The sequence below is a fragment of the Myxine glutinosa genome, chromosome 1, assembly GCF_964187855.1.
Source record: "Myxine glutinosa chromosome 1, kmMyxGlut1.1, whole genome shotgun sequence".
In the NCBI taxonomy this organism is placed as follows: domain Eukaryota; kingdom Metazoa; phylum Chordata; class Myxini; order Myxiniformes; family Myxinidae; genus Myxine; species Myxine glutinosa.
The window spans coordinates 333,713,793-333,733,668 of record NC_136261.1 but is presented as its reverse complement, the minus strand read 5'-3'; the positions used below and the strand labels follow the sequence as shown (position 1 = coordinate 333,733,668).

Here is a 19,876-nt window from a genome sequence, read left to right as displayed (position 1 = left end):
TTATTATTATTGCTGGAAGCACCCGCTCCCTACGGAATGCGCTAAAGGGGTCATGCTATTATTTTTATGATTAATTAATACCATAGCAGAGTACCCTCCCTACTAGCTATATTGTTCCAAGCATCAACACTTTCTTCTGACACATCCCTTTATTTATGCAGTGTATAGGCAACGGATTGCTGCCTTGATTGCTCCTGAAAATAAAATTAACCCGGGGTGCGTATATGAAGCAAAAACATGCGTACTGCTCATGTGCATATACGTATAAAACATTGTGGTTATACAGCTGGGATAATTCCAATTGCACCCACCCTTCCCCTAAAGGAAGAAAATGCCAAGATGGGAAAAAAAAAATTCTCAAAACTTGATGGAATCAAACGAAAGTTGCACACACCCAACTTCAAGATGCCCTCATGAATCCCTGAAAAATTCAGCTTCTTCAGGCAAATCCTCTCGGAGGAGTAGATGATACATACATACGCTTGCTCCATTGTATTGTTAGGAGCCTGTCACTGCATCATGAGTGGCCTTTCTTCTACCTGTTACTCGACCTCCGACACGTCACACAACCTCCGACCCTGATGCCGAAAGCCACGGATAACTCCGTGACCCAACGGGTTGCTGGGCAGTCACGGAGGCCATCTGAAAAGTCTAAGTTTGGCAGAGTCCCCGCTCCACAACTGGCATTGCCTTACCATTGATTTATCCCCACCCAGATGAGGAACCGCGCTCTGAACGTCCCACCTCCCACCTTATTGTCGTAAGGCCAAGCGAAATCATAGGTGGGGTGTTGCCTTTTCTAATGGAGCAAATAAGTGGGGCACAACCTCACGTCTATTTATTATGTATGCTGTGTCTAACCAATGAAGGAAAGAGACAATCGATAAGTTTTGCAAACAATAAATCTTGTATTAAGCAGGTACGTGAAATTAAGCAGGTACAGAAAATTTTCTACAGTAATTTAGTGTCATACAAGAACAGGCTTACCCCTAGCACTCAAATAACCCTTTATACAACCGGCCGTAAATGAAATACAGACAGGTACCCCATTCATCCGGGGAAATTAGATAGAAAAGGAGACAGAAAGAAAGAACTGGGCATATTGGCGACCCTCAACCGCAACAATATATAGATTCTCTTTGCAGCCTCTGGCTGCTGGTTGCATTATTTCTGGGAACTCGGCTGTGGTGCTGATGCAGTGCCCCGTGTTTCCATTAAGCTGGTACTCCTTTTGCCGACCTCGGAAGGATGACAGGCTGAGTCAACCCACCTGGTGTTGTTTAACGGCACGATGGGCTCAAGATCCTAATATCTTAAGCCAGCCACGTTTTACACAAGACTTAATTTGTGTGTGGCTCCATGGATGCTATTCACCTTTGTGTGTGTAAATGCATGATTGTTTGATTTTTGGAGCGCAAAACCTTTCTTTTCTTGTTAAAGATACTTAAGTTGCAAATATTTATTTCTCATTATATATTCCTTCATAATTTTGCAAAATTATAAAAAAACGATTGTGAAAAATGTTCTTTAAAAACTGAATATTGTCATGTGGGGGCACTCCAGTTAGGCCCAGGAGGCCTTGAACAGTTGAAAGTTATTCAGCATGGGACAGTTTATAATATAAAGTGTCCACTTTTGCTGTGTTTCATTTACTCCAACGGTGCGAAAGAAAGCATTTCCATATAAATTATTTAAACAAGTAATAATTGTGATGCAAAAATGAAACCAAAAACAATAATGAGCACTGCATATGTGATTATATCATTCTCTAACCTCTGTGACATAGCCAATGGAAAGCCCTTGCAGGACATGCAGGATACAAAACTATTCAGTACGGCAATCTTACTCTTGCATATTGTCATGAGTAATAATATGACCCGACTGCAAAGCCGCAATGAGCCGGCGAAGCCAAAGCCTCTTACCACTATTTTACCCATCACTATGGCATCAGTAGGTTAGGTAGTTGGTAGTAGGTAGGTGTAGTAGGTACCGTACCTGCCTGGTAAGACTTGGTAAAATTCAGACCTAAAATGACACTATTTGCATTCTGGATGAGATTAAAATTTATAAAATTTACTTCTTGATTAATTCGGTGAATTCCGTCTCAACTTCGGATATTTCCGGCCGTGAAAAACTATCCCCTACGGCCGCGAGATTTCTAAAAAATAATTCTTCGTCAATTTTAGAATATTTGACGCCGTTTTCAGCATCCGAAATGCGGTAATAAGCTTTTTTGAAATATTTTTTCAAATGCTCGAATCTCATTGGTTCCGGTGTTTGGTGAATATTTTCGTTGAAGATAACCAGGGCCCGTGCGGGCCCGGAGAACGAGGTTGGTCTTAAAGTATTTTAATTACAAATTAGAGGTGCATAAGATTGTGAATCAAAAAAAGACGGGTGAAACAAACTCATATTGAACTTTTTCGCAATTTTTATGCATACTTCCGCATCCGCAAGATGGCGGCCTCCATGGAGCAATTTGGTGCGTCAAAGCTTCGAAATTCTCAAAGGATCCAGCAAAATCTGGCTTTTCAACATAATACGTACATGTTCATTCACAACACCGGCTTCGCCGGCTAGAAATAAAAACTCAACCCTGGGATGAAAGAGGATGATTTGGGGTGCAAAATAACGTGTTGAAAAGCAGGGACAGATCATACAGGCCGGGATACTCTGGCATTTGCCCGGCTGCCCCCATTCCCCTCCCTTGTTCAGAATTTGCAATTTCTGCAGGAGATCTGTCCTCGATCTGTGCTGGTGCTTGCAAACTCGAGCAGATGTCACCCGTAGGATGATGACAGAACAGATTGGCAGACGTCACACAGCACAAGGCACTATGTGTTGACAGACCCTTGGTGCCTTGTCTTCCTTTTTTTCCTCTGTGCCCTGTCTTCCTCTTGCATGTGAATGCTTTGAGAATGGCCAAATCAAAGGGAATCACGTTTGAGTGGATAACGAGCCCCCCACCACCTTTTCAACACCCGGTCATGAACTAAATCCCACCCGGTCTCTTAAAGTGAATTCACTTTTCCACTTTACTCTCCCCCAGGGATTTCCCTAAACGCAGGCTGACAGTTTGCCCATGTGTGAGAATGGTGCGAATCAGGTGACAAGTAAACTTAAGAAATATCAGGTTTATTTCAAGAAACCACAACAGCAAACACACAACATGCATTTTAAGGCCATTTTCCCTGCTAGAGCGGGGGTTAGCCTTGCGGTCCCCATGACAATCTTCTCCATTTTGAAAGAAAACCATTTAAACATTTAAATCCATTTAAATCCATTTAAATAGATCCAAAAAAATCCATTTTATATCCATCTCCATTTAAAGAAACCACAACAAAACTCAAATGTAGAATCCTGAGATGACAGATAGACTGACACAAATGAAGAAAAGATAAATACACTTAACGACGCTAATCACCATGTCAACTATACCACCCCTCATGGCATACACAAGAACAGGACAACTTTACTCTTATGGTTCCCTGGTTACAGAAAATGTTCCAACCTATGCAAACCACATGAACTGAGCATGCTGCCTAATTTGTGTACCCCCTGCAACGTAACAATGTTACACCCAGTTGCTGACATTTTGTGGTTGGAATAGTGTTTGCGTGCCTTGATGACAAGAAAACTTTTTCTTGCAAACAATTTTTTCCCTCAAATATTTAAACTGCCTTCACCAACCAGCATGGCGAGAAGTGTGCCCCAGATGCCACAAATGGAGCTTTTAGAGGCGTATTTTGCTTTACCATCTGTTGTAACAAGGTTGAAAGTTTTAGTTCTCTTATAATGGCACTCTTTATGGCACACCAGAATTATGGTGAGGCTGGAAGCATCTGAAGACTGAACTTTGGCAGCTCTTCATCTTCACATTCTTCAAGTGTGTACATTGCATGCTTTGTTTCATAAAGCAAATGGTTACTTGTTAATGCACCCCTTGATTCTATCATTGCCCAAGGGGGAGGGGGGGTTGGGGGGGGCAGAAATTATAGTAAAATCAAAACAGCATGTTGCATATTCAGTGTTGGATGTAATGATGGAAAACGCTTTTAAAGGCAAACACTACAGGAATAGCAACCCTTTATTGTCAGGAAATGAACTGCACCAGAGTGCAGTCACGTGCTTATGACTTGCACTGTGGTTCATTGTCATCCAGGCAAAGCGTCACATACATCAGTACATAGCCTATAAAAATGCAGGTGTGCTCGTACTGTTTGTCTCTGGCAGCTATAGGTAAAGCTAATAGGGTTTGAGGATGTATTAATAGGGGGATGAATTATAAATCAAAATAAGTTGTTAATGCGAAAGGAATTTGGTAAGGTCTCATCTGAAATATTGAGTACGGTCTTTGTCACCACATCTGATGAAGGACAGAGCCACTGCCATTGAGAGGGCTCAGCGTAGGCCTACGAGATTGATTCCAGGGCTCGCTAGACTAAGCTATGTGGAGCTCCTGAATGAACCAGGACTTTATACATTAGAAATAAGTGATTATGAGGGAAGTTAATTGAGTTGTTCAGGAAAATGAAGGGAATAGACAAAATGAGTGCAGAGGTTTTTCAGCAGAATAGCCAGCTATAGGATCATTGGCCATGGTACTAAAATATGGAATTTGGTGTGTGCGTGACGATTTTTGACCGTGATATATTCGGGCATTGCTTATCCAATCTCAACCAAACTTGACAGGGAGACTAAGAGTCACACGATGGAGGGTGTAGCGATTTAACTACCGTGTGCTGTTCTAGTTAACCCTCGGGTTAATGGCTCTGGTCCAATGGTCCCTGTTGCCCATAAAATACCCACGAGCGATGCATCCTAGGGTTAATGCAGGAAGTAGCAATTCACTGAGTTGCAATTACTCCTCTTTTGTGAGTCACATATATGCAACGCTTGTGTTTTCAGTTATTTCCATTGTGTACATATTCAGCAAAGTGCTTTGCACACACTCCATTAGTATAATGACAAAGGGGCCAACTATTTATTGTGTACACAGTAAATGTGGAATTTTTTTTCCCTGCTCCCTCCTCCTCCTCACCCTCTCTGAGCTGTGTGCCCGATATATCTTCCTTGCCTCTCTTTCACTTAGTCCTATCTCGTCTCAACCAGTTTCCCTTCTTTCTCACATCTCACACACTCCTTCCTTCCTTTTCTCTCTCCTATCTCTTCACTATTTTTGTTTTCATTTTTCCAATTTAAGACTTTACTCCAAGACTTCATTGGAGTGTCGAGTCGACATATGGAGTCGAGTGTTATGGAAAGGTTGCATGGCAAAGGGTTAACACATTGACAGAGTGGTGGAGGGGAACAGGCAGACAAAAGCAAATTTAGATGTCCCCTAACCCCAAATGTCTCCACTGTATCCTCTGCTTGGGAACTAAAATACTGAGATATCTGATCAGAGCTGATTTATTCAACCAACAACGTTACATAAAAGTGACAGGAACATTGCGAAGAGGCCATTTTTGTTGTTGCTGCTGGCGCTTTCAACGTTGATCAGGTCTTTCTTGCTGTGCGCCTTACCAATTTAATGGTGCTGGTTCATTATATTCCGTTGTTCGTCATTGGACATGGATGTCATTGTGTGCTCTGGTCTTTATCTCTCTTAATTGCTCCCTGATGAGCTGAGTTTATTGGTAACATTAGACCATTAGGAAATGAGTTTTCTGTTTCTGACCGTGTCCTCTGTCTGTCTGTCTTTTCTGTCTTGTATGGCGTTTCTGTCTCTGTATGTCTGTTTCTGGCTCTGTCTGTTTCTGTCTCTCACCATGTCTCTGTCTCTGACTGTATGTCTTTTCTGCTCTGACCATGTCTCTCACTCTGACTTTGTGTCTGTCTATGTCTCTCACTGTCTTTTCTGTTTCTGACTCTCACTGTCTTTTCTGTCTCTGACTGTATGTCTGTTTCTGTCTCTGACTGTATGTCTGTGTATGTCTGCGACTATGATTGTATGTCTTCTCTATCTCTGTGTTTGTCTCTCACTGTATCTCTGTCTCTGACTCTATTTTTCGTCTCCGTCTCATCCGTGTCTTTGACTGTCTGTATCTGTCTATATCCACGTGCAGAGTTCATAAGGGTCATGGAATTTCTGGAATGCCGGCAAAAAAAATAGAAACGAAAAAAACTTCAATCCAACTACGGAAAAACATGCAGGGGAATTCCCTTTTTCTGTAGTAAAATACCCAGTGAAAATTTGCTTGTAATCAGTGTGAAAGTGCTCTGACATACGGTTGCCAATATCATATGTATCGTGGTGTGTTGCCTCTGTGACTGTCTGACTGTGACATATCTGTGACTGTTTTATTGCATTTATTTATTGTTGTGATCACGAAGAGCCACCTCCTGTCTGCAGCATGTTCCAAACAAAGGTACCCACCCTACTCACCATGATGAACAAAATCAACAAAAAGAAGATGAAATAAAACAGAAGAATAATAAGGAAAAAAAAGCACAGGTAGTGATTGAAGTGATGAAGGCAAATATACATCTCCACCAAAATTTATAGGCTCTGGAGCAAAACTACAGATGAGTTTGCATAATAAATAAATATGAGTTCCCTTACAAAGAACTTCAGAACAGGAGGCCATTAGGCCCATCAAAGTCTGCGTTAGTGTTGCCAGCCCATGGTTCTTTGCCCGTTCTTTATCCTTTTCCATTCTGAGCGTCGAGCAAAGAATCAGCACGCACCATTTTTAAAGTCTTTGGTATGACTCGGCCGGGGGTTTGAACCCTGCCAACTTCCCAAACTCAGAACGGATGCACTAGCTGTTATGCCACTGAGTCTGGTTAGTTTGAAGAATGACAATTACAAGGCAAGTCACCTTCACGGTGAAATCAAATAAACTGCGATCATCAAATAAGAAACTCTTGGACTTGAAGAGTTCACAAAAGGAACTGTATGGGAAACTGAAAAACACTCGTTTGTTGAACTTGAACATCTTCGGAATTAATGTGTTGAAACCATTAAGTTTTCGGTCTGTACATTTCCTGTTAAACATGTGAACTGGATTATTTAAAAGTTTTTTTATTTTTATTTTTTTAAACCACTGTCGCTTTTGAACCTGTCTGTCTGAGTATTACAAGTCTGTTTATCCATTTACATTGATGGACTGTCGCAACTCTTCAAGCAAGTCTGATTGATTGTCTGTCTGATACGATGGGGTGGGGGGGGGGGGGGGGGTTGAGGTGCACGTGAATGTTTTAGGTGGTTAAAAAAAAAAAATCCTCTTGGGGGTCTGAGGAGAGGTGCGAGGGAGGTGGTGTTCGGTATTAAATGTCAGACTAAAATACTGCATGCCGATATTCCAATTCTGGGGAAATTCTCTCGTCCTTGGTTCTGACGTGTGTGTGTGTGTGTGTGTGTGTATATATGTGTGTACGTGTACACATCTACACGTTTATATATATATATATATATATATATTGTGCAATTGTTCAGCAATCTTTGAAATGCAATATTTATCGCATTTCATGGCAGCCAACATCGGATTATTATTGGATGGCATTATTGTGATGACATGCTATTTCCCAATAATTTTTGAGCAGGTGGCTCAAGGCATTTAATATTGGCCCAAGTCTTTACGAACTGGCTGGCCAGGCCTGATGCTTGACTGGAGCTGTTTTGAGCAACAATTTGGATCTGTCCAGGTGGTGGTGACCACTCAATATTTGCAAAAGACAACTTGAAATTTTAAATGACCACCAGCAATAGCTGTTGTCAGATGGGCCGTCAGATGAATGGCTATCTGATGGATGGCATACTCGATGCAACCTGACACCTGCAAAACACCAGAGTGAATTTCTCGTCGAATTGGGAATGAAATCCAGATAGCGAAAAGGCAAACGTGCAGCTTTTAAGCTGTCATGCCAGCCCACGTTTTATCAGATAGCAAAAATATCTAAAAGTCACAAGATAGTTGACCACAAAACGTTGTTTGTGTAGGCTTTCTATTAGAAAATAGCAAAAATCCCTTTTAATTGTAGTTCTTGAATTGTATCAATGATTATGAAGCCTTCATTTAAAATTAATTCTATACCCTTACGTGGCTCATTTTTCAGACCCTGCCTGCCGTATTGCGTGCCTTAAAAGGACGAGCTGCCCGGCAGTGCCTCGTGCAGGAGCTGGGCTCTTACGCACAGCAGAACCGTGCTGTTCTTGACCATCAACAATTTGACTACGTCGTGCGTATGATGAACTGCGCTCTGCAGGTATTGGTCTCTCACAGAAGGTACCTCATTCACAACACTTCAAGTAAGGGTCGCCTTAACCACAGAGACTGTTCTTTGGCAGGACTGCACACCCCTTGATGAGCACAGTGTGGTGAGCGCACTACTTCCTCTGGCGACTACATTTTGCAGGGTAAGGATAATTAATTTATAGTGGGAATAATTTGGAACCTGTGGTTGCTCGGTCACATGGTGTAAAATATTTTTTGTGAACTTGCTCATTGTCATATTGCTGACCAAAATGATTTTTACCTCATTTATGTTTAAGATAATGAAGGGTGTGGACAATTGTTTCTGAAGAGTTTTTCAGCAGAATAGAGACTGGACCAGGGGCTCACATTACAGTCTTTGAGTGAAGACGATTATAATGGCAGTAAGGCAGGGGCCCTTCATTCAGAGAGTTTTTCAATGCATGGAATGGTTTCCTGAAAAGTTAGTGTCAGTAGAAACGGTAGATATATTTTGACTGAGATGAGGTATTTAGAGGCACTGGGATAAGAGTACATGGACCACACCTATACATAATAATAATAATACATTTATTTTATATAGCGCTTTTCAAGAAGCCCAAAGACGCTTTGACAGAGTAAAAAAAACAAGTGCAAAAAGACAAAAATCAATAGGTAAATAATCAAAGCAAAAGGAAGGAGAAGGAGAAGAGATAGTCAGGGGTTAAATGCTGTGGGTTGAATGTTGAATGCAGTGTTGAACAGGTGGGTCTGATGTTTTGAATGTGGTGAGTGAGGAGGAGTCTCTGATGGTGTGAGGTAGTGAGTTCCAGAGGGTGGGAGCAGCGATGGAGAAGGCCCTGTCCCCCCAGGATCTGAATTTGGTCCGGATGGGGGGGTGGGGGGGGGGGGTCAGGAGGTTGGTACCAGCAGAGCGGAGGTTGTGGGTGGGAGTGTGTCTGGAGAGGAGGTCAGCCAGGTAGGATGGGGCCAGGTTATGGAGGGCTTTGTAGGTCAAGAGGAGGATTTTGTACTGGATTCTCTGGGGGATGGGGAGCCAGTGAAGCTTGTAAAGGACGGGGGTGATGTGGTCACGGGTCCGGGAATGGGTGAGTAGACGGGCAGCGGAGTTCTGAATGTATTGGAGTTTATTGGTGATTATTGAGGGTGAACCATAGAGGAGGCTGTTGCAGTAGTCCAGACGGGAGGTGATGAAGGCGTGGATGAGGGTTTCTGCAGCCGTGGAGGAGAGGGATGGACGGAGACGGGCGATGTTTTTCAGGTGAAAGAAGGCTGTCTTTGTGATCTGTTTAGTGTATTTGTCGGAGAGGGTTTGGTCAAAGATGATGCCAAGATTCCGGATGTGAGGGGAGGTAGATACTGGGAAACCGTCGATGTTGAGGGCAAAGTTATGGGTGGATTTGGTGAGCGTTTTTGGGCCAATGATTATTATTTCAGATTTATCATAGTTAAGTTTGAGGAAGTTGATTTGAAGCCAGGATTTTATTTCAGTGATGCAGTTTGTCAGGATAGAGTGGGTGGCGGTGGAGATGGGCTTGGTGGAGATGAAAAGCTGGATGTCATCGGCGAAGCAGTGGAATTGGAGACCATGACGGCGGATTAAGTGACCAAGGGGGGACAGGTACAGGATGAAGAGGAGGGGACCAAGAACTGAACCTTGGGGGACACCTTGGGGGAGGGGAGCAGTGGGGGATTTGCAGTTATTGATGGAGATGAACTGGCTTCTGTCAGAGAGGTATGATTTGATCCAAGAGAGGGCAGTGCCGGTAATGTTAAAGGTGGTTTCAAGTCGGGTGAGGAGGATGGTGTGATTGATGGTGTCAAAGGCGGCGCTGAGGTCGAGGAGGATGAGAATGTTGAGGTTGCCAGCGTCAGAGGAGAGGAGAAGGTCGTTGGTGATTTTGAGGAGAGCAGTTTCAGTACTGTGGTTGGAGCGGAATCCGGATTGGAATGTTTCATACAGGTTATTGGCAGAGAGGTGATGTTTGAGTTGAGTGGCTACAGCGCGTTCCAAAACTTTTGACAGAAAGGGTAGGTTGGAGATGGGTCTGAAGTTATTTAGGGTGTCAGGGTTGAGTCCAGGTTTTTTCTGAATGGGGGTAACAGCAGCAATTTTGAGGGATGGTGGGACGATGCCTGTAGACAGGGAGGAGTTTATTGTTGCAGTGATAAGTGGAGAGAGAGCAGGAAGGGAGGCCTTGACAAAGCTGGAGGGGATGGGGTCAAGAGTGCAGGTGGCAGTTTTCATTCCTATGAGGAGTTCAGAGAGGTCAGGAGGGGAGACTGGGGAGAATTGAGACAGGGGTTGGCAGGATAAGGGGGGGCAGGTGGTTTGAGGGGGAGCGGGTGCGGTGGTGGTTAAGCTGTTGTAGATGTTGTCAATTTTGCATTGGAAGAATGAAAGGAAGGAGATGCAGTTGTCTACTGTGAATGACTGGGTGGTGGTGTTCAGGGGGCTGAGGAGTTTGTTTATTGTAGAGAAGAGTGCTTTTGGGTTTCCGGAGCCAGAGTGGATAATTTGAGAGTAGTAGGCGGAGCGGACGCGGGAGAGGGCATCTTTGTAGTGTTGTAGGTGGTCCTTGTAGGCTTGGGAGTGAACTGTGAGACCTGTTTTATTGCAGAGTCTTTCAAGTTGGTGAGCACGAGTTTTCATCAGGCGGAGTTCAGGGGTAAACCAGGGAGCAGAATGGGTGAAAGAAACTGTTTTGGTTTTTATAGGCGCAAGCTGGTCAAGGCAGGAGGAGAGAGTGTGGTTGTAGTAGTCAGTGAGGTCAGAAGCGGTGTGGAGGTCAACAAAGGGAGAAGTGGACATTTTTTCAGAGAGGGTGGATGAGAATGAGGTAGGTGAAAGAGCGTTTAGCTTACAGAAGTTGATAGTGCGATAATGCCTTGGTGCTGGGGTGGGGATGTTGATGGTCATAGTGATGGCTAAGTGGTCAGAGAGGGTGAGGTCGGAGCCAGAGAGATGGTGCAAAATTAATCCAGTAGAGCAGACAGGGTCCAGAATGTGACCACGGTTACATATGCATATACTGTTGGGCACCTTGGTTATGGATGGGTGATTGTCTTCACATGTAGTGATTGTGCAATGCCTTTGAGTGGGTCTCTTAAAAAAGCCAGGGATGTAAATTTCGTTTAACCTCAGCCTCCTAACCCCAGCCCCTAATTATGATTGTTTCAGATAAAAAAACTTTTTTTTTCTGGTGATGTCCTTGTCCCTGCCCCACTGTTCTCCTTCCCAATATTGTGTTAAAGTTCCTTGTATTTCCATGCCATATGGTTGGCAAGTTGACAGTGTGGTTTTGGTTGGTCTCATTCAAAAGACTAAAACTTTGGGTTTTGGCAGTCTTTGGGCACTTTGATTTTACTCAACATCGAGTACTTACTGAAATTAGGCTCAGACTAGAGCAAATCAAACCAGGTACAATGCAGAAAATGGAATAACATTGTGAGGACAGGTTGATTAAGGAGGTTACATTCTCAATATGGATAGAAGGGAGTTAATTTTGGGAAGTGCAAATAATGATTTGCCATGTTGCGCCTTGGGCGTGCCATGCGGAATGCGCAATATCTACCACCTTCTTTCTGGTCTTGCACCCTCTGCTCTTTCCGTGCTTTGTTTCCCCCCAGCTTTCTGCATTGCTCATAATGTCCACCATCAAACTCTTCTGGTAGCACGACCTAAATCCAGGATGAGGGACACCCTTGATATTCGTGGATTCACCATTTGCAGTTTTGCTATTGACTGCATGTAGAAACATTAATCTGCTGTGGGGTTTTAAAAAAAAAATTATTATTTAATTGCCCAAGTCCTTCATGAACCGGATGTCAATGCCTGATGTTCGACTGAAGGTGGCACAGGAATGTGGAATGTATTGGTTCATTGTTTAGCTTTTGCCATTTCCAAATTGTATGCTTGCTCTCAGCCTCCCACCCATGCGTAGCAGGAGTAGGAATCAAGGGACCATGCGTAGCATGGGTACCTCTCTAATATACATACATATATATACATATATATATACTCTAATATGCATATATATCTCATAAGTCCTTCTCGATGCACATTTCCAACCAGTCCTTATACTCGCGAGTTCTCTGGGTAAGTTCTTCTTTAATCAGCGCCAGTGAGTAAGTCTTGTACAGTCCTGTGAAAGGGCTTTGCGTTCGCGCTTTTATAACTCGAGCAGCGATCACTCCGCCAGCCCAAAAGCCACGCCTATCAGGCGATCTTACCTCAGCCCTGGTTGGCTGATCATCGCTTACCGGCCACGCCCTGATGGTGGGTGACGTGGCCACACCTTCTTCTTGGCGCTCCGCCCCCTTTCTCGGGCTTTACCTCGTGGCTTATGGTGGCATTGAGCGAGCTCATGGGCAGCGAAGGCTGCTGGCAAGGCGCGTAACAATTGGGAGGGCCGTGGGGTACAGCCAGAGGGCGCGTAATGGCGTCGCTTGGAGAGGGAGGCTGGCAAAATGAATGGAATGGGGCCTACTCCTTATTTGATTGACACAACACAGATTCAACTATTGGAAACATGGCCTTATCTATACACATACTAATGAAATAACTGAAGTCCTATGGTGACCTACGTGTTGCTTGTGGCCTATCTATGGGGTGCTACCTTTAACCTTTAATTATGTCATATTTATAAGTGTGGGTTCTCAAAACCGCATCCATCCATATATCCATCCGTACTGGGCGATAATAGCGATGGGACGATAATCGTGCTTTACATTTGCTGTCGTGATAGCGATAATGGAAATTAATTTATCATAGCTGCTGTGCGCAGTAGGTGAAACGCACCTTGAACACGGATATTGACGGTGTATTGGCTGCTTTGGGTGGTTGGTGTGTTTAGTTTCTCTCAAAATATATACCCATATTAAATGCAACTATATAAAATATAGCAGGTAATATAATATTGAATGTATATTCTCAAATATGTAATTTAAATGGTATATCGTTAAGCAATAAACATTAAAACAAACAACCCATTAATCAAGGGACCAAAACTGCTGCCGTTGTCGAAATCGGCGGTCCGTTTGAGTTCGCTTTGTCTGTGCGCGTAGTTAAGAAATCAAGGCAACATCATATTTAATTGATGTTGGCAACATCTTCTTATTTAATTTCTTCGATTATGATGTACTAGCCGAAAGCACCCGGCGTTGCCCGGGTTCTTTTTGAATGAATTTACTACTATAATTCAGCTTTTACTCGCGGCCGTAGAAGATTGACCACTATAATTCAGCTCAGCTTTTAATTGCGAAATGGGCCCAGCCCGGCCGAGGTGGGCCTCGACCGGCCTCGCCACCTCGCCTATAATCTTCCCGGGGCCCGTCCCGACGTTTTTTGTTTTCGAGGTTTCCTCCTATCTTTCACCGTTCAGGAGATTAGCACGTGCAGACAAACAAACAAAAACTTTCTTTTATATATATAGATATATAATATAATATAATATAATATAATATAATATAATATAATATAATATAATGTAATATTATATTATATAATGTAATATTATATTATATAATGTAATATTATAATTATATAATATAATATCAATGGGACTCAAATTACAAGCAAAAGAGAACTACAAGTGAAGAGTTTAAATAGTCGGGATGATGTTCTCAAAATCATTTTGCTTGTAGTGATCTGCCCTCTGCTGGATGCTTCAGGCCTGCAACATATTTTTCTGTGGTAGATCCTTTTGAGCTCAGTGATTTGACCTGCCAGATGGCTTGACAAAATTAACCACACAGATGCCTTGTGGCGATGTTGGCATTTGGCGTAAAATGATTAGCCACAAACAGGCCACCCTCTGTTGCAACAGCTGCCACCACTTGTGTGCACTGCTGAATACTGTTGGGCAATCACTGACTATTGGGATAGATAAGTAGTTTGTCCTGCTTCTTTCGTACAAGACCAATTAAACGGTTTCATCGAGCTCTTGTGCACTAACAGAATGAAATTTGAACAAGGTCGAAATGTGGTTCAAGGAACTTTTTTTACATGGGCGGAAGCCATTTGCCCAACATGCCTGTGCTCTTTCAACGCCACCGATTCAAACTATCGATCTATCGACTTGCTTTTACTGGGGTGAGGATGAGAGGTGTGTGGGAGGGAATGAGTAATGGGGAGAACTGCAGCAGGCACAGGTACATCACGCAGGTGTTGTTTATAATATATCACGTGCATGTGTGTGTTGTGTGAATTTTTTTTACACTGGTTTCAGGAGGGAGGTGGGGGTTGGAAATGAAGACCTTTTTGTGTGGTGAGGAACGAACTAACACTGACAGCATATTTACTTTTTGAAGAGACTCTCTCGCTGACATCACAATCACTGCAAGTGTAGAATCACCCATCCCTACCCAAGCGACCTACCAGTCCAGCCAATATCCATTTACCATTTTATTTCCATTGATTTTATGTTCTATCTCACTCTCGTATATAAACCCATTTTATCGCTTTTATTTTTTACACCTTATGTACTGTTAATCTAAGAATGGACTTTGTTTCGGTCCTTAGAACCATTAGCCATTGCAGACAAAGCCAAACTAGGACCATTAAAGGAATCCATTGCTTAAAAAAACCAATTCCATTCTAATTTACATGCTAAAAATATTGTTGAGGTTTTACCTCTTCACTTTTATTTACCTTCACAGGTTTTACTTTTATTTACATGCATGACAATTTGGGAATCACTTCCCTCATTCTTCCTCTTCCAAACAAGTGCGCCAGGAAAGCAAACAAATTGACATTGCTTGTGAACATTGTCCTTGGACAATGTGGTGATTAGAAGTTGAACACAAGTCCCATAAGAGATAAAGTTTGAGGGGGCAGGGTGCGGAGAGGGGTTCAGGAGGGTGAGCGGAGACATTGTCAGAGTTGAGTGGGGGGCTGGTTTCTCATTTGATTTTGACCCAGGGTAGCAACCTTTGAACATTCACATTTGTGATATTATATGGATTTTCTCTTTTTTTGGCATACATGATTGAGGCTCATGGAAGAGCTGAAAAAAGGAGTGCATGCGAATGGGATCATTTTCAGTAGAAGAGATCATGAGTATGGATGGAGTTGAATACCTGTGGTAGTGGGTTGAATAGCTGTCTTGCAGACCTGGAGGGAAGAATGGGACTGCACAGTCTGAGGAAGTTGCCTCTGCAGGTGAGAGAAAAGAGGAACAAATGAGTGGAGGTGAACACTGAGCCTGAATTTTAGGAGTTTAACCAAAAGAGGGTTACTGGCTGACCGTTTGTACCCTTCAGAAACCTGGGAGAGATGGCAGAGGGTGCAATACCAAAAAGGAGTTGGTCGTTCATTACTTTGTTCAATCCAAAACAATAAACTCAGAAACAGAATCACAATATACATATATACATATATATATATATATATATATATATATATATATATATATATATATATATATATATATATATATATATATATATATATATATATATATATATATATATATATATACACATACATATATATATATATATATATACATATATACATATATATATATACATATATACATATATATATATATATATATATATATATATATATATATATATATATATATATATAATTATATACTAAATTATATATAATTTAGTGCTCCAAACTAATGAGCGAATGCCGTGAAGTCACCGCCACGTGTGTCCGCCTTGTCTGCCAAGCTCCAGAGGAACTATCTAGCAGTGTGTCATTTTATAGATGTTAATTCAGATACTGTCACAATTGTATGCAAAACTCAGTTACTGACCTGGTTTCGCCCTTATTGGGGCTTCATCAGGGCAACGCAGTGAGTCTTCCATACAATTGTGACTGAAAGCCTAGTCGGTTATTTCGGCAAAAAAATCTTCTTCCTTTTTCAGATACTCATTATGGGAGGCCATAAGCAAACAGACAATGCAGAAACGGTGAATGCTAAAGCATGAAACCAATAAATTCCACATTCCTGTTCCTGTGGCACCTTCAGTCACAAGTCAGACATGGACAGCAGGTTCGTGAAAGACTTAGGTTAAAAAAAACGACGAATGGGAAACATGGAACCAATAAATTCTACATCCTGTGCCACCTGTAGTCGAACATCAAGCATGGCTGGCAGGTTCATGAAGGACTTGCATGACCTGTTTGAATGGTTCCATACCCAGTCAATGGCGAATCTACATATGGCGATCCGCGAATGTCACGCTTAGAAAGTAGAAAATGTCACGGCATTTCGTCATTCACTTGAACTCATATCTCTATTTTCATTCCAAACAGCATAACTCCAATCACAAATTAATTAGCATTAATATAAGAAATAAACTTTTACCAACATTCGTGACATAAACAATTATTTAAATCCGGATGTAAAGTAGTTCTGTACGTTTTGGTGAATAAAATATATATAAAAAAATAACTACCTTTAGAGGCCATTTTTACTGCAAAGTGGGGGTTGGCCTTTTTCGGGAACCGTGGTTGTTGTTGTTTTTTGGTCCCCTTTTTGAAGCAATGTTTTACGGCCGGATGCCCTTCCTGACGCCAACCCTTTTTGCCGCCTTTAACGACAAACAGGGAATTACAGTGAACTGGTACTCAATTAGCCGACCTCGGAAGGATGACAGGCTGAGTCAACCCCCTGGCGTTAATTCAGCGATGACCGGGATTCGAACCCAGGATCCTAGGATCCTAAGCCGGCACCCTAGCCGCTAGCCCAACACCAGGGTTCAATTTAGTTTAGGTGAATACAATTACGAATTCAAAATTGTAATTTTATTCACTCAATTCCAAATGTCATTCCAATCATAAATTGATACTTCAACAAAATACTGTCTTAAATGACGGTTGTATTGGGATATTATCAAACCAGCTCATTGCCGTCATCTGTCCACTTCTGGATCTCCGTCAGGTTTTGTATCGAGTTAATTTCAAAATCATAATTTTATTGAGGAATTTTTGAAACCAGCTCATTGCCGTCATCTGTCCACTTCTGGATTTGTGGCAGGTTTGTTTCGAGTTAATTTCAAAATCATAATTTTATTGAGGATTTTTTGAAACCTCCTCCCTACCTTACAACATCCGCTAGGACCCCAAAACGTTCCACAGGAGGTTTGGCGGGCTTGCCCCAAAACTGAGGGTGTAGTTTGGGGATAGACAGGCAGATACTCCAGTTTTTTTATTATATATATGTATATATATATATGTGTATATTTATTTATTGTCTTGATGGGATTTTGTTGAAAGCACTAACCACTTTGTACTTGTTAAATATAACATGTTTTGTGCCTTTGGGGTGTTGCCCATCATCACAATGTCCCTGTTGTTTTTCTAGATTTTACTGTTTGTTTTTGTTTCACTGCTGGCTTCGTTGATATGACAGAAGGGTTGTTGACACCACGTGTATTAACCTACCATCCTGCTTGCTGTCCACCTTCCAGAAGCTGTGTCCTGGCGTGACACAGTTTGCATATACATGCATTCAGGAGCATGTCGTGTGGACAAACCAACAGTTCTGGGAAGCAGCCTTCTACGATGATGTGCAAAAGCACATTCAGTCATTGTACCTCTCAATGGCTGATGGCCGTCAACAGGTGAGGCCAATTTTTGGAGATGATATGCGGAATGGAAACGCAATAAATGCCCAGTTTTCATTCTGCCACGGAGCATTGGGTAGGTAATGTGGCATCATTTTGACTGGCATCATTTACAGAAGTTGTCCATGTAGAAATATTTTTTTGTCTGCAACATCCAGGTTTCAAAGAAGGATATGCTTCTTCTGAACTGAGATGGAAATGCTAAGTACTTGAGGTATTGCTCAAATAATGCATGGTTACTGTAAAACATGCTTTCATATTCTGCCGAAGTAATTTAAGTGACAGCGCGAGCGAGTGTCTGTTTATTAAATTACTTCTTTAAAGCTTTGTTTTTTTTGGCATATCAATCTTTGTTCAAAAATTTTTTTGTCTCTTTATTTGATTTGTCGTTTATGGATTTTATCAGCTGTTTTGAATTGCTTTGCATGTAAAGCTGTCTCTCTCATCAGTGTTTGGAATTTTAAAGAAACAGCTTTGCAAGAACCACGACACAGACTTGTAGGAGCCAATACATGCATGTCATCGATGACGATGGTGTTGGGAATTGAAAGCAGAAGTTGGAAGGTCAAGAATAGTGATGTTCATACTTGAGTTACTTCAGGTCTTGGGAATTTCACTCGCTTCTTCCCCGATTCCCACATAATTGACAAATGCTGGAACTATGCTATGGAATTTTACTCATGTAAATATAGGACATTGATCGGAGTTTGGCGGAAACATAACTTTCATTTCTTGACCCTGTTGCCACTTTTCAAATGTGGGAATGACTTGTTTTGGTACGTCATCAAAATGGAGTTCACTTAGCTGTTCAGGATTTGAATAACTGCAGTTGCCATCCACGGATCACTCTCTCAGCATTCACACCCAAATCGAGAGAGAAAAAACGACATGTGATGATGCAGACTATAAATTGGGAAAATGGCCCAGATGTCGCATGCAATATTTTTCTCTTTCAAGTCTAATTTTTTTTTTAAACAATTTACAGCACACGAAAGTTTAACTGACTTCAATTAATTTACTGATTTCGTATTAAAACTACAATTAGTGTTGCTTGGTAGTTTCATTTTGATACCTTTTTGCCTTATTGGTAACAGCCGATGTGTTGACCATTTTATTTCCTCTTGTATTATCGGTAGAATCTAAGTTCCCCCCCCCCCCCCCCCCCCCCCCCCCCCCACACACACACACACACACCCTCTTTCCACTAGTTTTAACAGCTCCATACACTGAGACCCTTTCTTCAGACATGGAGCCTGTGCCAATGTGCCATCCTCCCACACCAATTCTCTCTTTCGAATCTGTGGAGCTTTATTTCCCTCCATGCGGTTGGCTGGGAGTCATTCCTCAAGCTGCCATCCACAGTATTGCAGTCAGGGTGTTTTCTGGAAGAAAAAAAAAGAAGCTACCTTTACTCTGTCTCTGTTTTTGCTCGCATCTTTACCTCACGTGGTGAGCGCAAAGTGGAGTTAAGCAATTGATTCACTCTGTCTGACAGACGACAGTCGATGATTGAGGAACTACTTGGTGAAGTTGAATTCTATATTTAGAACACTGTTGAACACGAATCGGAGCAAGAATCACAACAAAAATCTACAGTTTGTTTATCAGTACTTCAGCTCTGAATTTGACAACTTTGTACGAGTCTCGCCTCAAGTGCACATGCGCACAGCACGGTAAAGCAATTGATCCAGTTTGTCAGTCTGGCAATCAAACAAAATTGATAATCATGCCAAACAGGAAACTTACTGTTTTTGGGATGGCATAAAGGACAAAAAGCACGTGTATATGTATATATGTGTGTGCATATGTATATATATGTGTATGTGTGTGTGTGTGTGTGTGTGTGTGTGTGTGTGTGTGTGTGTGTGTGTGTGTGTGTGTGTGTGTGTGTGTGTGTGTGTGTGTGTGTGTGTGTGTATGTATGTATGTATGTATGTATATATATATATATATACACACACACACACACACACACACACACACACACACACACACACACACACACACACACACACACACACACACACACACACAGTGGAACCTTGACTTACGAGTTTAATTCGTTCTGTGACCGAGCTCGTAACTCAAAT

At 42.0% G+C, this 19,876-nt stretch overlaps 1 protein-coding gene across 1 annotated transcript in view; it reads left to right on the top strand.

The window, feature by feature from the left end:
• The window catches only part of SBF1 (SET binding factor 1), a gene marked incomplete in the record, with an annotated part of 417,110 nt that overhangs the window by 212,992 nt on the left and 184,242 nt on the right, over positions 1-19,876 (top strand). Inside the window, 3 exon segments of the mRNA XM_078779651.1 lie at positions 8,062-8,211; positions 8,294-8,362; positions 17,631-17,783. Coding sequence (XP_078635777.1) covers positions 8,062-8,211; positions 8,294-8,362; positions 17,631-17,783 — 372 coding nt within the window.